Here is a 23498-nt window from a genome sequence, read left to right on the forward strand (position 1 = left end):
TTTTAACGCGGTTCATTCGTGATACATCTGGGAAAATTTCACATACAGAACACAACATTTCTCACTTTTTCCACTAATAATCACGTATGATGAATTTTCATCAGTGCACTGTGTGCAAAATGTTACGTAAAACGTAGTGGCTGTGTGACACAGCCTTTAGATATCAGCAAGAGAACAGAACTGCATCACAGGATCAGTGTGAATGCAGGAAAGGACAGAATGGGAAATAGATGTTTTCACATCTTCATACCATCCACTTTGTCTTGAAACCACCCTCAGTTGTCAAGTCTAGCTTGATCTAAACTCTGACAATGATCTTTTTTCATGTTACAGGTTTTTGTGTTATAGATAAAATTTGCAGGATGGGGGGGGTCTAATGTGATTGTTTTCTCTGACTCTGCATGCTACAGTCGATCACACAGGTGAGTGTCCTGCCTCTTGCCTTCTGTTTTATTCTGATGTGCAAACTGAAATGCCTCTGAGTCACTGGGAGAGGGAAGCATCTGATGAAGAAGAGCTGAATCCGATCTGATCTTTGATTCTAAAAATCCCATTAGAGCATCACTGACTTGGTAATTGAATGCTGATGCCACAGAAGCAAAGCAGTGTTTTTATTTGTAGCCTCGGTTTGAGGAGCTCTGTCTCCTGCGGCTCAGGGATCTAGTCTATTTGTGTCTGGGTCATGCAGGATTCTGGACATGCCACCCAAACTGCTGCCGTTGAGTTAAGGCGCCAAACCTATGTTCAGGTGCTGAAACAGGTTGTGTACAGAAGAGGAAACGAGACCTGCCTCTGCTTGTGTCACAAAGAAGGACAAGAGGGTCCAGACATTGAAGCTGAAGATGAAACGAAAAAAGGTTGACACAGCTAAAAGCTCTCTGTGTCACAGAACAAAGATGAAAATCAAAGTGTGTGAATCACAGTCTAGAGAAGTGAAGAAAAACCTGAAACAGGCTTCTGTCACCGGCTTCAGTATGTGGAAATGTTCGTTTGTGCAGACATCCCAGTTAATACTCCTTCTTGAGTAGAAGTTCTGGTTTTTCCGGCACAGAAGGAAGAGATAACAAAAAGCTGCATTCCAGTTCTCGTCCCAGTTGGTCTAATGAACTTCCAGGTCATTTCTCTCGCTCAAACCTTTGTAAGAACCGCTCAGCATGGCCTGCTTTTAATCTGATCAGATGCTTCAGTGCAGCTGTTTGGGTATTTTTGGTGCTGCTGTGGTGAACTCATCTCAGTCTTTAATCAGTTGATGGACTGAAGGGAAAGAACTCTGATCGCGTCCCTTCACCATCATGGTGATCAGAACCTGCTCCAGGTAACCAGACTCCTTCGTCCAAGCTTCACTCTGTCTTATGGTTTGGAGCGTCCAACAAAACTCCTTCTTGGCCAGGCAGGGATTTCTCTGCCTTTTCAAGTGACATTTCTTCAGCTTTTCTCATTCAGCAAACCCATTCTGATGCCTCAAATCCAGCTAGCATGTCTTCATTTCTGATGAAGGTAAATAAAGGTTTTTCTATTGGAAGCGTGCTGACTCCACAGAGCTCAGTGCAGCTGTCCTGCTTCATTCACATCAATTCAGTCATTTGGTTTGTATTAAATGAATGGGGAGCAGAAGATTCGTGTTTTTCTGGATTTGGGTTTTAAACTGAAGTCCCAGACATATTTGTTTTTGCCCTCTATTAAAAAAGACTAAACTAAGAATGGTTGTTGAAATTATTTAAACTGACGAAGATGACTAATACGGGTTTACCAAAAATCCACCAATGAAAATCAGATGTCTTTGTTAAAGGCTTGAAACAGGCCTGGACAAAATGATTGTTCCCTTAACTTAATATTGCGTTGTACAGCATTTGCAGTCTATCGCGCAATCCAGTCATATCTTCTTTTGATTTGTGGCACCTGTCAACAGGTATGTTTGTGCATTCCTGGAGCTTCTGCAAACAGCACGTTTCATTCCTTTCAGTAGGATTCATTTTTTTGTTCTAAGTCAAGATTCTGTTTGAAGACCCATTACCTCTAATTGAGACCATCTTTCTGACACTAGGTCACACTTTTTACTTCGGAGTTTCTTGATTGTCTTGAGGTTTCGTTGCACAAATTCAGACAGCATGTGGCAGAGGCAGCAAAGCAGCCCCATACCATGGCGGTGCCTCCTCTGTGTTTTTACAGCAGAAACAGTCTTCTTGGTATGTTTTATTTTTCTGCATCTGTGAACAAAAAGTGTTTTGCCCAAAGATTTCATCTGTTCAAATAAAATTCCCAAAGAAGCTTAGTGGCTTCTGGATGCTGTTATCTGATCCTGATGCACTTTGACCTTGGAGTTCACCTTTAATATCTCTTTATGTTGTTCTGGTTTCTGAGGAGAACCTACATATTTTTTGTCTATTTAGTTTTGTTGTAAGTTCTCTTTTTATAAATGTATATTGGAACCAGAAAGGCTATTAAGAACCACTTATAATTTACAGTAATGTAGCTTTGACCTGGGTCAAAGGCAACACAAAAACAACCATAGATTTACATTTTAGAACTACATATAGTCCATAAAAGTATTAAAACAAAGATTTTAGGGCATATGCGATGATCAAAAATCAGCTCAGTTTGAGTCTTAATTTTGTAAGAGATTCCAGTAACTTGAAGCAGAAAACTCGGATGAAGTTTATCTGAGGGTGGTACAGCTTTTAGGGAAGAGCGGATCAGTTAAAGACCTTGAAGGTAGGGTGCGAGAGCGTTGTTGTAGGTTTCGAGTTAGATGGTGTTTTGTAAATAAACATGGGGCTTGTCTGCAGTCCTGGATCTTATACTGCAGAATAACTTGTGCTTCTGTAGTCACAGGAACATCAAGCTTCTTGAAAATTGTCTTTTTTTTTTTTTTTATCTTCATCATGTTGGTTGGAGGCTGGATGGTGACACAGTGGTTAGGCCCCAGCTGGGTTCTTTCTGTGTGCATGTTCTCCTCGAGATTGTGTGGATTTTCTGCAAGCACTTCGGTTTCCTTCCACAGTTCAAAGACACGCTTCTAAGGGTAATTGGTGTCTCTGAATTGCCCCTAGGTGTACACGTGTGTGTGATTGTGTGGCCCTGCAACAGACTGGCGATCTGTTCAGGATGTACCCCACCTTCACCCAACAGTAGCTGGGTTGAGCCCCATGACCCTGACAGGGTTTCAACAGGTTCTGAAGGTGGATGGATTCTGGTTGGTGATGGTCTTTCTGGTTTCCTTCTATGGTCCATGTGCGATGTGGGACACTGTATGTCTGTGAACAGCTCAGGCAAGCAAACTGACTTATTACAGGTTTGAAAACAGCTGTAGTTTAAGGACATGCCTTCATGCCTGTGATCAAAGGATTAAATGGCTTTTGCAGGCGTGCCATCATTTTTGTCCAGAGCTCAATAGTTTTGTTAAAAAAAATTCAGAAGCCTGATTTCATTGGCTGATTTAAATACTTTTTTTGTTTGTTATGTTTACCCGTTTTAAAAGCGGTTTTATGACTACGGTATTTAGAAAATAAGACCATCAAACAAAACTTGCTTCTAAACAGTTTGGGTTGGATTGTTAGACATAGTTGCGAAATATCTTAAAAATTAGGGATCTTCTAACTTAGGTATACTATGTGGGGGTCTCACATTAAGCTATAAGAAGCTTTCCTTGGTAGTAGTATTTACTATAGCAAATGCAAATTTTAAAACGTATTCCTCTCTTCTTTAAAAAATGTGTCAATGTGGGTTTAATAACAGAATAACTGTTATTTGGTTTTCTTATTGTATTCTGAAGTTGCTGCTGGTTGTTATGACAGCCAGTTGTTTGGTGATCTTCAGGTTTGTTCTGTATGTTGCCATCACATCGTCTTTGTTCAGAGAAAACAAGGCGCTGCTGTAACGTAGTCCTGACTGGAGTCTTTCTGCAGGCGCCAGAATCGAGGAGTTTCTCTACGAGAAGCTGGACATGAAGGCCCCCTCCAGGGTCACCAATTCGGAGCTACTGGGCCAGCACATGGAGGACGCGGCAAAGGAGCTTGGACTTGAAAGTCCTTACGGTGAGTCACCCAGGAACATGACCTTCAGGGTGTCACATGCTCCGTTTGTTGTGCAGTTAAATCACTTATTTGCATGAGGTTTTGCATCAACAGTTGACCTTAAGTGTACACGGGTCAAGTGGCACATTCTCTGTCACCAGCCCCTAACCTGCTGGAAAAACTTTGTCTTGCAATTTTTTTGCTTGATTGGCGGCTCCTAGTGAAGAACAGATACAGGTTCTTCTTGGTGTGGCCTTCATGGACTTTTTTCCTTCCTCCTCCACCTACTACAGCCTTGGTACTGCGAAAACTCTGAAATGTACCAAATAGGTTCTCCAACTTATGATATATTTAGGTTAACATTACCGTTTCACCAGACTACAGTAAACAAACACTAACTAAGCTAAGCTCGGTCTGTTCTGTTACAACAAGGACAGGATCAAGGAAAAGGAAAGCACTGCTCTTCCATCCTCTCTGTAATCATTACACTGCAGGGAAGCAGAGGTATTTGTTAGGATCCATTTCCATCTGAAAGATCAATATGGCTTCTAACCAGGTCATCTGCTCTGCATCCGCTGCAGCATCACGAGGCCGTAAAGATGTAAGCGCTCTCAGGAGCCAACGAAAGAGTCCGAATTATTAACGAGACAAAAACTGAGTTCTGCTGAGTTTCACAGCGTCTGTGTTCCATCATCATTCCACTAGGGGCAGTAGAAGGGCTTTTCCTGTTAATTTTAATATGGCTGGTTCCATTAAATTCTAAAAGGCCTATATCATGCTGAATCAGCTTTTTGATGATTTGATGATTTTTAACAGTCACCAAATCATTAGAAATATCATGAGAATTTTTTTTTGGAAATGACTTGATTTGTGTTTCCAGGCAGCACTTTGGTTAAGGTGGGTGAATGTGAGAGGAGGTTGGGAGCAGTGGAGAAGGACTTCATCCAGACAGCAGACATCAGTTTTCTGAGCCCCCTGAGGAACTTCCTGGAAGGAGACTGTCGCATCATTTCTGTGAGTCTGTTACCTGTCCTTCTTTCAGCCACTGCTGCTATACAAACAAAATTAAGCTAAAAGAATGTATTTCTGAGAATTTCTTTATTCAAATCTTTGTGAATCAGGAGCAGAACAAAACATGCAGTTGGAAAAAGGTTGCATTTGTGACGTAGAAAATATGCTGGGCGGGCCACAAGCTCCCTGCTCCGCTCCATTCTGATGCATCCACCTGCAGACAAATTGATCCATGAACTTCTTTGTTTTCCTCATTGGAGCTGGAATCTGGATCAGAACTATACGGCTGGAAACGCCAATATTGCTCGCCATTTTTGTTACACTGCTAATGTTAGGTTAGGGGTGTGAGGTGCTGTAAGCTAGCAAGAGGGACTGTAAACAGAGAGCTCTTAGTTATGGGTGACAGGAAGGGGGTGCGGGATTACTCAGCACCCACAGTTTCGCCAACATCTCAGAGGTGAATTTCTAATGAAGTACTGTCGTTCTGCAGAAACTATGTCCTAGAAAACGATACAGGTTTTTTGATTTTGGTTAAAAACGGCATAATTATAATTTAAAGAACACTGGGAATAGATCAAAAGATAACTGGAATAGCTCTTTAAGACAAAGTGTTGACACGTATGACACCATGAAGCAGAGTCACTAAGAACAGGAAACCTCTCCATTTAACTGGCAGTGACTGGGACAATTGTCTAAAAGCTAAAGAGGAAGCTGCTCTGGTTTCTGCATTTGCTGACTCAGCCTCTCTGTGCAGAAAGAGCGCCGCCTGCTGGAGAACCTGCGCCTGGACCTGGATGCCTGTAAAACCCGAGTGAAGAAGGCGAAGGCGGCCGAGGCGAAGGTAGCGGTGAGTCACTGCGTGCACGTGGCCCGCACTCACTAATAGACGTACTAACGCATCGCTGCCTCTGACCTCCTCTGTGTTTCCGCCGCCTTTCAGAGCGAGGCAGAAGTGAGTATGAATGAGCTGCAGTGATGCATGCCTGGACTGTTTTCCTGCTTTGCTGAGGCTGATCCAAGCTCTGCTGCTTCTGAGACCAAGACGAACAGCCGATAGCTTAGAACTGGGATGCTGAGAGATTTTTATCCTTTTCATGGCTGTTGGTCTCAGTAATCAGTTCAGACACGTCTGTAGACGCTCATTCATCCAGACTGACTGCATCTAAGTCGAAGGTAAAGCAGGTTAGGAGACGACTTGGCCAACAGGCCATCAGCTCCATCACTGTCCAGAGCTGTCGTTCTGTTCATCAGCCATGATTTGAACAAAAGGCTTATTCTGGAAAAGATCAATCCAATCGCTATAAACGTGTTTACATGTGTTGCAGAAGCAGAAATACTTTTGTTTGCATATTTCTGAGAATATTCAGAATAAAACGGATATTGAAGACGTCAACATGTTGAATTTTTGGCAACAACTTTCTAAGATGACAACTGTCAAAGTTATTTTATAGATTTTTTCTACAATATGCTACCTTTTAAAAAAAAATGAAAACTAGCAAATATGTTGTAGTAATTCTTTAAGTGGAACTATAAAGTTTTTTCTTTTAGTTCATGGGAGAGTAAGGCAAAGGTTTAGAGTTCAAAAACAGAACATTTTACTCAGGAAACACTCCTTTCTCGTCTGGTGGTTGTTGTGTTTACATGCAGGAATATTCGGATTATTCCACACATCTTATCCAGAATATGAGCCAATAGGATGGAGGAATGAGCGTTTATGTGACAGCGTTTCATCCAAATGTTCGGGATGGGATTGGAATAGTGGCGTGCATGTGAGATGTACAACTCTGAAGATTAATCATTCAATCAAACTTTATTGATAATACTTTACAACAGCCAAAGCTGAAGGGACGTGCTTTCCAATTCATTAAATAACAAAAGTAATCAGAAAATACAGGGCAAATGAAAGCAGATGTAGAATAAAAGTGTCAAATGTTAAAGATAACACAAGTTAAGAAGATTAGTACATAAGAAACAGAGATCAGTCCTTTAGCAGTGATGTTTTCCATGCATCTCTGCCAAAAGGTTTTTCATTTAAATTTTTCTCTTTTTTTCATTTAAATCAAAAACCAAATTAATTTGGTTGTGAAAAAAACTGCTTTCATACAGTTATGGCCAAGTGAAATACTGGATTTTATGATGTGTTGCAAATAGGCTACCTGTGGCATGAAGGGGTTAAAAAGGCTGTAAAATGACTTTGCAGAAAAGTCACTTTGCCTTTTTTGAGAAAGGTGTTGTTCAGCTTTCAGCTATGGAGTCCTATACTGTTCATAATTAAATACCTGTAAATAAATATTTAAATAAATAAATAAATATGACCTCATGCAAATACACAATCAACCAATAAATCTCTCATAAATATATGAAAAGATCATGAAATTTTGAAAAACCTGCACATAGATTTTAAATTAGCCATTATATTATTCTATATATTTCATTTTGCTTTAAAAACCTGTTCATTATTTTAACAGCATTTTAAAATATTCATTTTTAATCATGTTGAATATTATTATAATTCTACGTCTTTGTTCAGAACCTCGGATTTCAAAATCAATAATTTCCGAAGTAGCTTTGTTTTTATTTCATGTTGCTGTTTTTCACAATGGCGTATTTATTTCATGAAGAGCTTTTTCAGGACACTGAGTCTATCTGTCAATCAGTGAAAGTGGGCGGGATCTAAACGCTCATTGGCTCATCTATGGAAATCGACTCATATTCCTGGATACCCGCTCAGCGGTGTGCCAGTCAGAGAGATGACACATTTCAGCGATTTCTGCACGGCTTTGCTGACATTTGAAGATCAAATAGAAAGAAACTATCTGTCTGCTGCAGAAGATGCAAACATGGACGACTCTGTTTTTGTAGTTTGAGGGTTTGTGTGGACCAAACCACAGAGGAGCTCCGGTCGTCCACGTCTCAAAGCCCCCTGGTTGAAACACTCCTCGTTCTCACGCCATTCTCTCAGAGCTCGTCTCTGCTCTGCAGCTAACAGCTCGGCTGTCTGTGCTCACAGATCCAGTCTGACGTCACATCGTGCCTCACACTGTGTCGGCTCACGGGAGGCGAGCTGGTGGCCAGACCCGCTGGGGAAAGCCGAACAAGCCTGCTCGGGCCTCCTGAACCTTATGATAGCTCTTCATGAAATAAATAAGCCATTGTGAAAAACAGCAACATGAAATAAAAACAAAGCTACTTTGGAAAATATTGATTTTGAAATCCAAGCTTCTGAAAAAAGACGTAGAATTATAATAATATTCAACATGATTAAAATGAATATTTTAAAATGCTGTTTTAAAATAATGAACAGGTTTTTAAAGCAAAATGAAATATATTGAATAATATAATGGCCAATTTAAAATCTGTGTGCAGGTTTTTCACAATTTCATGATCTTTTCATATATTTATGAGAGATTTATTGGTTGATTGTGTATTTGCATGAGGTCACATTTATTTATTGAATTAAATATTTATTTAATTATGAACAGTATAAGACTCCATATTCGGAACATCCTTCCAGGGGTCGTCACAGCGAATCAGCTCCCACCGATTTGCACAGGTGGTTTGGCAGAGATTTTATTTTGCCGGATGCCCTTACAACTCTGTATTTTATGCGGTTGTATTTTAATGCTTGTTTTTTGCATGCCAGTCCTGCACACAGCTGAGTCAAGTGGAGAAACAAAAATAATTCAGACAGTTATCAAATAATATTTGGTTAAATCTAGACAAATAAACAATTATGTGCGGTTGATGTTACTGACCACTAGATGTCGCAATTCAGCAGCGTTTCCTTGAAAACTGGAGGACTGAAGCTCTCTTACTAACTTTCATAAAAGCTGCGAGAATAAAACCTTAAATTCTGAGTTGCATGGCTTCATGAAACTGAGATATATAATTTCAGTCACCTCACCCTTAGCACAACGACAGAGATGGCTACTGTGGAAGAGGCCCACTCCACCATCCCCATGTCTCATCTCTACAACACAAAGTCATTTATTCATTTATCTTCTGGCGTTTTATCCCTTTTGGGGTCACGGGGCTGCTGGAGCCTATCCCGGCCACTTGTGGGCGAAGGCAGGGGACATCCTGGACAGTTTGCCAGTCTGTCGCAGGGCCACAATCACACACCCATGCACATTCACACCTATGGACAATGTAGAGTTGCCAATTGAGCTATGAAGCATGTTTTTGGACGGTGGGAGAAAGCCGGAGACCCCGGAGAGAACCCACGCATGCACAGGGAGAATACGCAACACATTGTCTATTTCAAAAATGAGGGAAAAAAATGCTTGAAATACCAATTTTATAAAAAACACTACCAGATACTAAAATCATCACATTGAAGAGGAGAACGAATGGGGGAAAAAAACACATTTACTATTAAAAAATATATATTTATTTATATTATTTATCATTACGTGTGACCTTTAAAGCTGCATAGTGGTGCAAAGGTTAGTGGTTCCGCCTCACAGAAAGGCCCTGGTTTGACTCCTTGTGGATGTGTGGGAACTCTGGCTTCCTCCCACAGTGAACGCTGCCCTTTGATCCTGACAGGGATTCAGCGGGTTCCCAGGGTGGATGTGCCTATTGTTTCTGTTACTAGGATAAGCATGGCCTTATCTTACGGGTGGTGGGAAGAGTGTAAAAAAATTAATGTTGTATGAAAGAAGGGTTAGAAAATAAAAAAAATAAAAAGAATTTCAGTGTCTGCTTTAAAAGCAGCCCCCCTCTTTGCCCCGTTGAGTAAATGCATCACATGAGTCATAAATTTTCCCCTTAACCCTTGTGCTATCCTATGGGGTCCAGATGACCCCACCCTTACATTAATGTTTTCTCCCTACCATTAAAAAGGTGGATAAAGGTGGAAAGATTTCATGTAATCCATGGACACCAGTGAAGATCACAAATCATTGAAGAAAAAAGGTTAAGCGCACTGTCTAATGGGTCTAGATGACCCAACTCCCAATGTTAAAGTGCCTAGGATAGCACAAGGGATAAAGTGAATGCTGTACAGAAGGATTTCTATCATCAGACACAAAAACACATGCATCCTTTTTATATTATATTAATTTTCATGTCTACTGTTTATGATTTTTGTGTTTTTATTTAGTCCATGTATGTTACGGCCCCCCGACAGGCAAACCTGTCCCAGTCTAGGGGAAATCAAAAGGGGGCCAAAACATATGGACACCAAAGTTTAGGAACACAGTTTATTAGGTGGTAGAAATAATCTGTGTCCTGTAAAACAACAAGAAAGATTTACTGTGCTGGTCCCAACAAAAGACAAAACAAAGTGATTGGAGCCTTGGCCAAACAAAATAATTCAGGGAGACAACTGACCCAGCCACGCTGACCGTCTGAGTCAGCAGCTCCCTGCTAAGGCTGCCTAACAAAATCTAACTATTGAAAGTAAATAAACAAAACCCGCAAATAAGGACTACCAAGGTCCAACCCCAAACTAACATAACAAAACCCAGCAGTATAATTCTGCTGAGGACCAAGAAGGAATCAAAAGGGAACCAAACAAACCAGCACAGCTCCAACACAAAAACAACTGCTCCTCAGCCTCCTGCTCTGCTCTCTCTGCATGCCTCTCCCTTTGGTTGTGGCCTCCTAAGACTTAAATACCTGGCAGGTGAGCAGAATGTAAGGGGATGCAGCAAAGCAGCAGCAGCAAGACATAACACCTCCACCCATAAACTTGTGAACATGGGGGCCAATTTCCTGCAAGTAGAAAATGAAAAGGCATGTTCACAAGCAATACAGTCAGACAAAATTTTGTTCTTTTTAGAGGCAACTGTGAGGTCTCAAACTCATAACAAACTTCCTTCTTTTTGATTCTCAAACGGAGCAGTTCAACCTCAAGCTCCTTAAGACAGAGAGACGTAGAAGATTTGCTGTCCGGCTAACTCATCCTCCCAAACCAAACACCTCCAAGTAACAAAATTTCACTCAGATCAAAACAGCTGACCCTGAGTCAACTGACAGGCAGGGGCCTAACAAAGAAGCAAGAGAGAGAGGGAAAAAAACTGAAGCAGAAGATTACACAAAAACAACAAACTGGTGTCTAAAGATGTGCAAATAACAAATTCACACAAACGAGCAAAAATGGCTCAAACAAAGTGTCAGCATGAGGCACAAAAAAAGCACCCCAAAATTAAGTGCTAACACGAGTCACAAATGCGCATTCCAGCGCCAAAACCCTGGGCAGATGACAAAGACAATACAGGCTGTATAAAGACAGACCTCCAAATAAGTATTGCCAAAACAAAAACTGCCACTGGTCAAGCAGGATAAAGCTTTTAGAAAGAGCCCCCAAATAAGGGCTCTCAAAACAACTGCTCCTCAGCCTCCTGCTCTGCTCTGCTCTGCATGCCTCTCTTGGTTGTGGCCTCCTAAAGGCCCGTACACACCGGGACGAATATTCGCCAGGCGTTATTCGCCAGCGTTTTTCGCCACGTTTTTTGTGTTCACACCCAGGCGATTTTCGCTGACGATGAGTGGAGTGAACATGCAATTTCATTCCCTGACATTAGATGGCGCTTAATGTAAAACAGAAATACTCCTGTACACAAGGTGGCGCTGCGCAACTTTACGCTTCTTAAAGTCGCTTTTCACTCAGAAGAAGAGAGCAAGTATTTACCCGCTTGTCAGAATCAAACAAAGAAAACATGAATATTTCAAGCAGTGAGTCACACGGTGTGAACAGGCCTTTAAGGCCTTTAAGACGAATTTCGCAGGCGATTTTCGCCGACGTTTAACGCCTCGTGACTAAACAAAGGGCACCAACGAGAGTGTGCACACCGACGCGAAAAAACGCCACGCGTTAAAGCGTCAAAAAAAAAAAAAACACCTCGGGTTCGTTTTTTTTTTTCGACCAATGAGAATGGCGCTTTTGCTCACGTGTCTGGAGCTTCTGAAGTTACAGTAAAACACAACTTGGGGGCGCTCAAACACAAAACTGCCTTGCTGAGCACACATACCAGCGAAGAAGATAGACGCCAAGTAGCGTCTACACTGCCGCGAAGCAATAATGACGGACATTCTAAAATATCCCCGAACCAAGCACCAGTTGGAGCTACTGGTGCTTGAAATATTCATGTTTTCTTTGTTTGATTCTGACAAGCGCGTAAATACTTACTCTCTTCTTCTGAGTGAAAAGCGACTTTAAGAAGCGTAAAGTTGCGCAGCGCCACCTTGTGTACAGGAGTATTTCTGTTTTACATTAAGCGCCATCTAATGTCAGGGAATGAAATTGCATGTTCACTCCACTCATCGTCAGCGAAAATCGCCTGGGTGTGAACACAAAAGACGTGGCGAAAAACGCTGGCGAATAACGCCTGGCGAATATTCGTCCCAGTGTGAACAGGCCTTAAGACTTAAATACCTGGCAGGTGCTGATCAAGATCATTGGCTTCACCTGCCAGGTGAGCAGAATGAAAGGGGATGCAGCAAAGCAGCAGCAGCAAGACATAACGACGTAATTATCTGCTTTCGGATTTCAAGGTTTCTTCCAGACGTGTGCATCAACACAATACAAATGATAAATACAGTATATATTGTTTTTTTTTTTTGCCACAGAATACTACAGCAAATTAGTCTTTTATTAAAAAAACATTCTTTTGTTTCACCTAAACTGTTGGAGGGTCAGTAAGTTGGACTACTGCTGTAATTTTCAAAATATTTACTCTTATCTTTTTTCCAAAAGATTATGTAAAATTGGGTGTAAAAAGGTTTGATACCATATTGACTTTTAAGACTTTGTTTTTAAATCGTCAAAAGCAGCAGGTAGCAGTTTTTCATATAGAGTCATATAAATATTTTTATAGTGGGGAAAAAATAATATCCGTACTGCCAGATCTGCTGGCTGGAGGCAGCAAAACATGGCAGAGCGCCCTGGCTGTGTTTCGCTTCATGACAATGTGGAGCAGCAATGCCTCCCGAGGGCTTTGAATTTGGCTGTGATAGTGAAACATGGCAGAGGCATTCCTGCACCAAGAAACCATTTTTTCCCAGCGCTGAATCTCGGCCACGTCGTCTGCACTATCCTGTTCTCAGGAAGGCAGTCTGGAGAGTAAAGGTGTGACTCACTGGTTCCAGTTATTTTACAGATTGTTGGCAGTCTTCTCCTCTCCTTGCACACACGCCTCATGCAGCTCACTCGGGGTTAACTTAATTCATTTGATTTATGTATTTAGATGGCGCCAAATCACAACAACAGCCGTCTCTATGGGCTTCGTAGCGGTAATTGTAAGATACACATAAAATCCAAGGATCATGAATACATGGAATTTACCGTAATAGGAAAATTCTAAACAGACTAAACTAAACTGGGCATCCCTGCCCTTACACCCTCCTTTGAGGTTGATGTGGAGCACTCCTTTAGTCTTATGGTAAAGGTCAGAGAATAATCTGGAGTTATTGATCTCTTTTAATATTTGTATTATGGCACCATAGTCTGTAAATTAAGAAGATGAAGCATAAAAGTGTGCAGATGAGACACAATTCTGTGCACCTGCATCAGTGCACTGTGTTAAGTTTACTGTTTTTCTTTTTTACTATTAGAGGCTAACTGTTTTATTTCTGTAGGTGGTTCCAGATTTTCAGGAGACCAGACCTCGGAACTACGTGCTCTCTGCAAGCGCCTCTGCGGTAAGGAGACTACGGTCCTGAATCAGTGAGCTTGCATGTCAGGTGGGCTGCGTGCTGCGAGCCATCGGAAGACGGGATTGAAGCCGTAGAAGCGGTCAGAGCTGGGAAGGGAGAGTTGACCTGCATACTTCATCTGTGTGTCAACTCGTGCATGACAGCCTGCAGGAACACCGATAAGAGCTATCCAACTGAATGTTACTCATTACACCGTGTTGTCATTAACAGCCCTCCTCTCTGTCAGATTGAAGACACTTCATGATTTGATTTATGCTGCTAAATTACAGGAAAGATCCTCCTACCACCTTAAGGCAGCCGCTTAATTTTAATTCTTGGTGAAACCTCGTTGTGGTTCTTGAAATGCTTCTAAACGTTGAAACATTCTTGTGGTCTCTGAAATGACCATGGAGCATAAACAAAAGTATTTGTCCGTCGCAGATTCTGTGGGTTGTTCCACTAAAAAGGAGGAGATTGGTCTTTGATCTCAGCTTTCTCCTACTCTGGTGGTCTGGCAGCATATGACCAAGATGAAACAAACGTTAACAAGCAGATCATTTAGCTAAAAAAGGACATCCAGAAACTCTCTGATGTGCTGAGGTTGAAGTATGATTTGTGGAATTCTCTGCTGGACTTAGCCCATTGACAGTCAATGCACATTTCCTCACTGAAAGCCACTGTGTGAGACACGGTTCACTGGTACCCGACACCTCGCCACAGCCTTCCTCCAGCTCCACACCCGAGCCCCTTTGGTCGGAAGTGGTCTGCCGCAGGAAGGAAGCCTTGTCTGTGACAAAGCCGCGTCCTCTCCAACCGCTTTGATGTTCTGTTGGTTCCAGCATCTGACAGCTGCTCCACTCAGCTGTGAAAGTCATTTTGTTGCAGCTTCTCACACCAGGTGAGGAGGCCGACCCACACCTTAAGGTTCATCTTCCACCGAACACCGGCAGCTTTTTAGAGACGCAGGCAGTAGGTGTCCCGACGCTCGCTGCCATCCGGACGTAGTTTGTCTCTCTCTGGGAATGGACAACATGGGTCTTCCATTTGCGGTTTCAGCTGGGGCATCTGGATCAAAGTCTGCTGCATCTCCTCTTGCGTAACCGCCGCCTCCTCTCCAAATAGGCCCTCTGCGATGGGCCTGTTTACCTCAGCGGTCAGAGATGATGACTGTGGGGATCGCCCAGACTCTTTCATCATAAGAACTTTCACGGTCATCCATGTCCGCATAAACAGGCATCCCCCACTCTGCCCACCAGCTTGCCCATCACAATCCCTCAGTCATGATATCATGGGTATTTTTAGAAGTTCACCAGTTTAATCTGTTAATCTACTGACCACCAAAGCCTCCTTTGTTATTTATTCAGGAAATTTCTGAATTGAATGACCCTCACAGATTAAGTGTCTGTGTGATGAATATTAGACCTTTGTTTGATTTTTAAGCAGAACAACTTGCAGAATTTGGGACTGACTTCATGTGGAATGAATTAACAAAGCCAATGCCTTCGCCTGGGGAGGCCATGTGGGTTACTGGAAAGAGGGCAAATATTGACCTCTGCTGCTTCGTAATGGAACAAGGATTGCATAAAAGGGTCTCTGTGTGTTGATCATAGGCAGCGTTTGTGTCGTTTTATTCTGATCCAAACACAAGAGGGCAAAACCGAATGTGGAACTCATTTTTGGTTTGAGAGCCACTCGCATTGAAATTGTGTGTTTAACATGGTCTTGTAGCAAGAAAAATAAGATTTAAACAGCTTTTCTGAGGTTTTATTCAAATCATCATGAATCACTAGCAGATGAAAAAAAATGCAGTTTGAAAAGTTTGTTGTTGTTACGTACAACCTACAATCGACAGAATCAGAATAACTTTATTTGCCAAGTACAGCGCATGTACAGGGAATTTGACTTCAGTAACTTGTGCTCTCGTGCAAACTGGCAAGGTATAGAAGGTGTGAGGGGTAAGACAAAAAAAGGATAAATAGTAAAAAGAAGGTAGATATAAGGTAGCTGTATGAATAAATAGACATAACTAAATAAAGAAATAAAATAAAAAGTCAAAAATGCAGCAGCAGTAGTTCCAGTTTGACAGGCCACAAACTTCCTGCTCTGCTCCATTCTGATCCACGAACTTGCAGACAAATGGATCCATAAATGTCTTTGTTTTCCTCATCTGACCTGAAATCTGGTTCAAAACTGTACGGCTAGATAGTTCCAATACTTTTCACCTTTTTTTTGCACTGGCCTTGTTAGGTTGGAGTTGTTAGGGGCTGCAAGCTGCAGAGTGTAGACAAAAGGATTATGGGAAATGGGGGAATGTTTACACTGCATCAACAGTCCTGTCCACAACTACTATTACTTTCATCCGCTCACAGCTGGTTTTAATTATGTGTTTCTGCTGAATGAGAGACTCATTTTTCTCCTTTTCGGTTTTTGGCCATCAGCTGTGGACTGAAGAAGTGGAAAAAGTAAGTGTTCTGATATTAGAAACCCGTTCCCTCTGTTGTGTGAAGACTTACACTTGTTTTTTTTATTTTGTTGTTTTTGCTGTTTTAGGCTGAGCAGGGGCTGAAGACGGCCCAGAAAGAGTTTGATCGGCAAGCTGAAGTCACACGTTTGCTGCTGGAGGGCATCAGCTGTACTCACGTATGTCCCTGAGCACACTGCACAGCTGCAGCAGCCCTGGAGTTGTATTTTGCTCAGTACGCCTCTGGGGTTTTTATATACCCTCATGAATGTGTTTATTGAGCGGTTCAAGTGTCAGCAGCTGTTTCCACACACACACCACTACAAGCTTAGCAGCTGAAGCCCAGAGATGGCGGTTTTTGATTTGGACAAAGTGGGCGGTGGCCCAGGGTGCAGCCCTGTAGGGGACGGCATTTTCCGTGCCCGCAGCGTTACACGTTAGGAAAAGGGCTCCAGCTTTTATTTTGACATGCCTGCAGCAACCAGCACGTCGCACTTTTATTTTGGCATATTTCCAGTAGTGGCGCCCTGTAGGGAGCGGCATTTTCCATGCCCGCAGTGTTACACGCTAGGAAAAGCTTAATCAATCAGCTCATATTTTGACAAGCCTGCAACAACCTGCACGTCGCACTTTTATGTTGGCGTATTTCACACTGAACATCCCACCAATGTCTTCATCCTCTCCCCCCTCCACACTTATGGTGCAAAAAATAAAATAAGGATGAAATAACTCAGAGTGAAACAACATCAAACAGCCACATGAAAAGGAATTAAGGGGCGTACACACTGGGACGAATATTGGCGCACGTAATTCGGCAGCGTTTTTCAACACATTTTTTGTGTTCACACCCAAGCGATTTTCGCTGAGGATGAGCCGAGTGAACACGCAAATTCGTTCCCTGACATTAGATGGCGCTCAATGTAAAACAGAAATACCCCCTGTACACAAGATGGCGCTGCGCAACTTTACACTTCTTAAACTCGCTTTTCACTCAGAAGAAGAGAGCAAGTATTTACGCGCTTGTCAGAATCATACAAAGAAAACATGAATATTTCAAGCACCAGTAGCTCCAATTCCAGCGATGAAGAAATTATTGTTCTGTTGAATGATGAAAGATGGCAGAAAAGACGCAGATTTTGGGTACATCCCATAGTTATGAGAAGAGGAGAACATGGGGAGTTTTATCGACTGGTACAAGAGCTGAAAATGTATCATTAGCGTTTTCGGGGATATTTAAAATGTCGCGGCAGTGTAGACGCTACTTGGCGTATATCTTCTTCGCCGTTATGTATGTGTGCTCAGCAAGACAGTTTTGTTTTTAAGTGCCCCAAGTTGTGTTTTACCGTAACTTCAGAAGCTCCAGACACGTGTGCAAAAGTGCCATTCTCATTGGTCATATAGGTGCGTCAAACCAAAAAAAAACGAAAGGCGTTTTTAAAAAAGTGACGCTTTTACGCGTGGCGTTTTTGGCGTCGGTGTGCACACTCACATTGGTGCCCTTTATTTAGTCACGAGGCCTTAAACATCAGGGGAATATCGCACGCAAAATTCGTCCCGGTGTGAACAGGCCTTTAGGTAGAAGAAAAACTTGTGCTCAACCCAATTTCGACCAGAGCAGGCAATGGGGATTATTTCCCACAATTCCCCGCTTCGACACAGCAGACCTGACTTGCACGGCCTCTGCTGCAAGACACTTGCGCCCACACCTCTTTGCGGTAGTCTTTGGAACATACCAAGTCAAAAAATTCGAGAGGGGGGGCACACTCACCGGTGGCTGGGTGAATCACACTAACAGGTAATTGGGAGTCTTTTTCACTCTAACAATCATCTCTAAGCCGCAGCTGCGCGCTCCCATCATAGAGACGGAGCCGCGTATGTCAGAAGGAGGGAAGAGGGGTGGTGGGAGCAGACAGAGGAGCGCAGCCTGCATTATGCAACACCTGGATCATCGCGTGCTGTTGGATCACTCAGCAGTTCATGTTAATAATGTCATTATTTACCAAATATTGTAGATATTTTTATTACGTGTCTTTTCTGTGGTTTAGTTTTCAGTATTTGACATAGAGAGAGCAGGTAATGCAGGAAAACAGCTGCACTTTATGAGATCGTTAATAAACTATAGATCATTTTTCATGGATTTTTTTGAGGATTTTTATTATTGGTGTTGCAAAAAATTAGGGAAATACCAAATATTTTTGGCAGATTCATTTTTCCCACTGATGATTTCTATGGTTTAGTTTTTAATGTTTTATAGGACCTACAAATTATATTCACAATAAGTTTTTTTAGATCCAATCCCTCTGATATGTTTCACAAAGACATTCAGGACGTCACACACCAAGAAATTATTTCTAAAAATGATTCAGGAGTCCATCGCTAAAAAATGATAAAAGAGCAAAGAAAACGGAAAGACATCATTTGTAATTTCTTATTTTTAATATTTCCAGGCTTTGTTTGTTTTGTTCTGCTGCATTTTCATATTTTTATAATTTTGAAAGAATATATATTTTTATGGAGTTACTCACCCAGGGAGCGAGTTAGTTTAGAACCACCACTGGATCAAACAACCGCTAAATGCTTAGTTTTTCCATTCCTCGTCTTAATTTTGAAACTACTGTTTGTACAAATCTGTGGATGTTTTGTTTGTGGCTCTGCAACCCTCCCTGTTACTCCAGGACATGGTGAGGGGATTTCCTAGGAAGGTTTAGTTTTAAGCTCAAGTGTTTCCTGCACTCTCCTCTCCGTTCTTCATCCTTGTTGGAGCTTTAGCAGGAAGAGGTAGTGTCAGAAACCGAAATTAGACCAGGGTTATGGCACAAACTCAAACATTTAATAAAGAAACGTAAACACGAATTTAGAGAAGAACAAAACAGTTTAGAGGAATGACACCATTGAAGGACTTAGGACCTCATCTCATCGGGAACAAACTGGCGGTTAAGAAGATAGCAGGGGGCATCAGTCAAGTCACCTATTTCTCAATTCCAGTGTAGGCGTCTGAAAGTTGAGTCAGTTGTCATGACTCAACTTCAAGACGACATCACCTGGGTGTATGAGAATCTTTCACCCCCAGTGTTGGTAACATTGAACCTGACTGAGGATGGAAGGACCAAATCGGGTTCATGAGGCTTGCTTGCATTCTAATCAGCTTTAACATTCTGGTTACCAGAGCCGCACTATAAGGTGAAGTTGAATCTAGCAAAGAACATGGACCAACAAGCTTGTTCATAGTTCAGATGTTTAAAAATTCCAGGTTCTTTTGGTCAGTAAACCCAATGAAAGACCTTCCAGGCAATGCCTTTAATACCCCCCCCCCCCCCCCCCACACACCAACATCACGGTTTCTATCTTTGGTTCTAGTGGCTCTTTTCAGATGACGGAGGATATAAATTAGGTTTAAAACTGTATTTCTGAGTATTTTCTTTATTCAAATAGTTGGGAATCAGGAGCAGACAAAAAAAACAGTTGGAAAAAGAGCTTAGTTGTGACGTAGAAAAAGAACACAATCTCTGCTCCGCTCCATTCCGATGCATCCACTTGTTGACAAATAGATCCATGAGTGTCTTTGTTTTCCTCATCTGAGCTGGAATCTGGATAAAACTGGATAGCTCTGATATTGCTCGCCCTTTTTGTTGCAGCACTAATGTTAGGTTGGAGTTGTGAGGGGCTGTAAGCTAGCAGGAGAGAGTGTAAACAGATGGGTGATGGGAAGTAGGGGCTGGGCTGCTCTGCACTAAGGGTCCCAAACTCAACTATTTATTTTATTCAACTAAGAAGAAGCACAGGTTTTTTGATTTTGAGTAAGAACAGCATAGTCACAATAAAAAGACCACGGGGAACGGTTTTACAATAGATCAAAAGATGATCGAAGTGGGACTTCAAGTTCCAGCTGACAGATGTGATGTTTGCTCCACCCCCTCAGGTGAATCACCTGCGGTGCCTGCATGAGTTTGTGGAGGCTCAGGCAGCCTATTACAGACAGTGCCATCTCCACATGCAAGACCTGCAGGAGGAACTGAGAAGGTGAGTCAGGAGACATGTGATCCAAACACCATGAGTGTGTGCTGCAGGTTTTGGCTCTGTACGCAGCTACAGCAGCAATTTTTATGATGAAATGTGGTGAAAAGTTGGCCCCTCAGGATTGCTTTCTTCTAACCAAAGGTGTGGTTCTGCTTGGAATCCAGCAAAGTCTAGTGTCTCTGTGAGTCCCTGCAGTTTTTCCATAGTGAATTAGACAGAAGACCCTTCTGAAAAGGCATACATCCGCCTCAGTTTGCAGGGATAATTCGTAAGATTTACTTAGTATCCCTGTCACAGACTCACAGGATTCTTATTGTTCATTGTTCAAATTTTATTCACATTTGAGGTTTTGTCTTCCAGGCTTCCTGGCGGTTTTGCACAGAATTCCAGTCAAAACGCCCCCCCTCCTTCCCTTCCGGAGCCGGAAAGTGTCAGCAGCCCGGTGGAGACGCTGACCATTGAAGAAGTTCAGGCTCCAGCCTCAGGGACCCGAAAGGCCAAAGTCCTGTACGACTACGATGCAGCAGACTGCAGCGAGCTGTCGCTGCTGGCAGATGAGGTGAGCTTTCATAATCAGTGCCTGGTCCCTGCAGGTTAAGATGTCCCGCCTGCATCCTCCATCCTGCCAGCGTTAAGTTCCGGTATTCATAGAGCAGTTAGTGAGTAAATATTTGCACCTCTGTTGTGCTGCTTGGAGCAGAGGAAAAGACTTGCTTACTGCTGCTTGATGCTTTTACTCAGCAGGCCGCCTTGTCCACAAATGTTCGCCTTGTTTATTTGTCTCTCCCAGGTTGGAACGGTGTTGCTCCGCCATGGTTCTCTCTCAGATGCAGCTTGTTTATCTCCACCTATTTCTAACTGACTTTTTTGGTGTTCCTGTTTACAGTCTATACTAATCCATCCTAGAGAACAGTTTTTCTCGTTCTTCCTGTTTGAATCTCAGCACACCTAACCTTTTAAGACCAGAGCTAATATTAGAGCTAGCCCTCTATACACACAGTCACAGGGCCCCAGAAATGTATAATCAACTTGTGTGGTAATATGACCCAAAATGTAATGTCCACGTATATGGACACGAGGTCTAAAGAGGTAAAAAATAATACCAGATCCATACAGCTGAGTCCACTGAGCTCTGCAAGACAGGCAGGTAGACCCAAATGTGGTCATGGAAGGATTGTCCAGTCAGTGTAACCAGGCCTTTGTAAGCTGCAATGATGCTGTTGCATCTTCCCTAATGAGCTGGGCCAATGGTTCAATGCTAATAGCTTCTAATAGCAAATAAAAGCAGCGACAAGGGACACCCCTGTCTACAGCCCCGCTCCAGATTGAATCAAGCTGATCTGAAGGCGTTTACTTTAACAGCTGCTCGAGGGGAGGCTTTTTATTGCTTTAATCCAATGAACAAATCTGGGTCCAAATTGAAACCTTTTTAATGTAAGTATCAGGTATTTCCATGATACTCTATCAAATGCTTTTTGGACGTCTAATTTCATGACTGTTGTTACAGACTTACCCTCTTTTTGATGCAATTCAATGTTTAACAGACGATGCAAGGTTATTTCCGTAGTGTCCTCTGGCAATAAACTCAGTTTGATCAGGGTGTATAATTTGGGATATGATTTAGTTTAATCGTTTGGCAAATATAGCTGTTAAGATTGTCACATCTCCATTGAGCATTGACAGTGGTCGACATGAACCAGAATCAGTAGGGTCCTTCCCTTCTTTATGTATTACTACTATGGTAGCATATCATTTTAGCTTCCAGTGCGTATCCATAAGAATCCAACATCAGTGGGGTAAGCATATCACTAAAACATTTATAAAATTCCGTAATGAAGCCATCTGCTCCAGGGCATTTGTTGTTTTTCAGGGATAAGATTTCCAAGTCTTAAACTGGCTCATCCAGTTCTTTTGCTACTGTATCAGTTAGTTCAGGGACATCTATATTTTTTAAATACTGTGCTACAGAAGATTTGTCAGGACAGGTATCAACATCTTGGTAAAGATCTTTACTGAATTTTGCAAATGTATCCGCTATTGGTTTTGTAACAAATATATTCCCCAATTTTAACTTCTGAACAATATTTGATGATTGTTGTTTTCTTAAGTTTAAAAGCTAAGAACCTGGTCGCTCTATTTCCATGTTCATAATATTGTTGATTGGCAAAGCGAAGGTTTCCCTCAATCTTCTCTGATAACAGTTCTTGCAATCCTCTAGTATTAAAGTCAGTCTGGAGGTTTGGCACTGCACCCTGCTTATGTCTGTGTTCCAACTCTTTGATTCTATTCTCTAATTTCCTCTGTCAGTTCAAACTGTGCAAATGACAATAAACCTCTTGAATTGCTGCTGTTTAGCCAACTTTTGTCCTTTTTTTTTGCTGTTGCACAAGAAATGATGCTACCTCTCAAATATGCCTTTGCACAACCCCCCATTGATATCATAAGTTGTGGTTGATGATACGATTTATAGTTGATTTTGGTCCCTTTAGAACAATCTGATTCACTGACCTAAGATCAATCCAGAATATCTTTAGCTAAAAGTTCAACCAATGTGACTCAGATAAAAATACCTGGTACTGAACAGTGCAGGTGAAGTTTTCTAGATTCCTTGGATTTCTTCGAGATCATCCAGTGTAAATGAAATATGTGTTTAAACAAACAAGTAAACAAGAATGAATGTCTAATTCATTCACATTTTAGTTTCCTATAGTTAAGCCCACTGTTTTTTTTATGGGGGAAAAGTCTGTTTATTAAGAAAAATATATACAAAACAAAAAAGAACCAATGTCATGTTTTAGATTGAAAAACGTAGAGCTCACTTCAGCATTGGTTTCACAAATAAGGAAACACAAAGTGACTCAACATTATTGGAAGTATAAGGACATTTATTTGCGGGAAACTGGGCTTCAGAAGAACATTCTTGACCCACAAGGAATGGATTTCCGGCGGGGGGGTCGTTTACGCCTTCGGCAGTGTAGGTGCAAAGAACCAAATGCATTATAGCACATGGATTCCTATGATAAACTAAAACCATTTTTAGTCACTTTATTACTGGTCACTTTTTTTATTTTTTATTTTTATTACTGGTCACTTTACGCTACTTGCTGTGTGGCACTTTGCTGTTTTTTTGGGTGTCTTCTTTCTTCTGTGCTGCCGCTGACAAAAGGAATTTCCCCATCGTTCGATTAATAAGGTCTTCTATTCTATTCTTTTCTTTTCTCTTTTTTTAACTTGTTTTGTCCAACAACTGAGCAAACAGATTAGAGCTGAAGGCCTTTCGTGTTGTACAGGTTTTACTATCACAAAAAGAGGTTACAGAACTTCGATAAACCAGAGTGTCGATTTGTATTAACCCC

At 41.8% G+C, this 23498-nt stretch overlaps 1 protein-coding gene across 6 annotated transcripts in view; it reads left to right on the plus strand.

The window, feature by feature from the left end:
- LOC101169212 (endophilin-B2) overlaps positions 1-23498 on the plus strand; it is a 30977-nt gene that overhangs the window by 2828 nt on the left and 4651 nt on the right. Inside the window, exons 3-12 of one of the 6 annotated variants that reach the window (XM_011479643.3) lie at positions 411-422; positions 3906-4034; positions 4894-5027; positions 5779-5871; positions 5965-5976; positions 13608-13670; positions 16103-16126; positions 16215-16304; positions 20045-20145; positions 20503-20701. In XM_011479643.3, coding sequence (XP_011477945.1) covers positions 411-422; positions 3906-4034; positions 4894-5027; positions 5779-5871; positions 5965-5976; positions 13608-13670; positions 16103-16126; positions 16215-16304; positions 20045-20145; positions 20503-20701 — 857 coding nt within the window. The remainder of the gene's footprint in view (positions 1-410; positions 423-3905; positions 4035-4893; positions 5028-5778; positions 5872-5964; positions 5977-13607; positions 13671-16102; positions 16127-16214; positions 16305-20044; positions 20146-20502; positions 20702-23498) is intronic. The other 5 variants (XM_011479644.3, XM_011479645.3, XM_011479647.3 and 2 more) reach the window with 5 other exon arrangements.

This window comes from Oryzias latipes, chromosome 9 (assembly GCF_002234675.1).
Source record: "Oryzias latipes chromosome 9, ASM223467v1".
NCBI lineage: Eukaryota > Metazoa > Chordata > Actinopteri > Beloniformes > Adrianichthyidae > Oryzias > Oryzias latipes.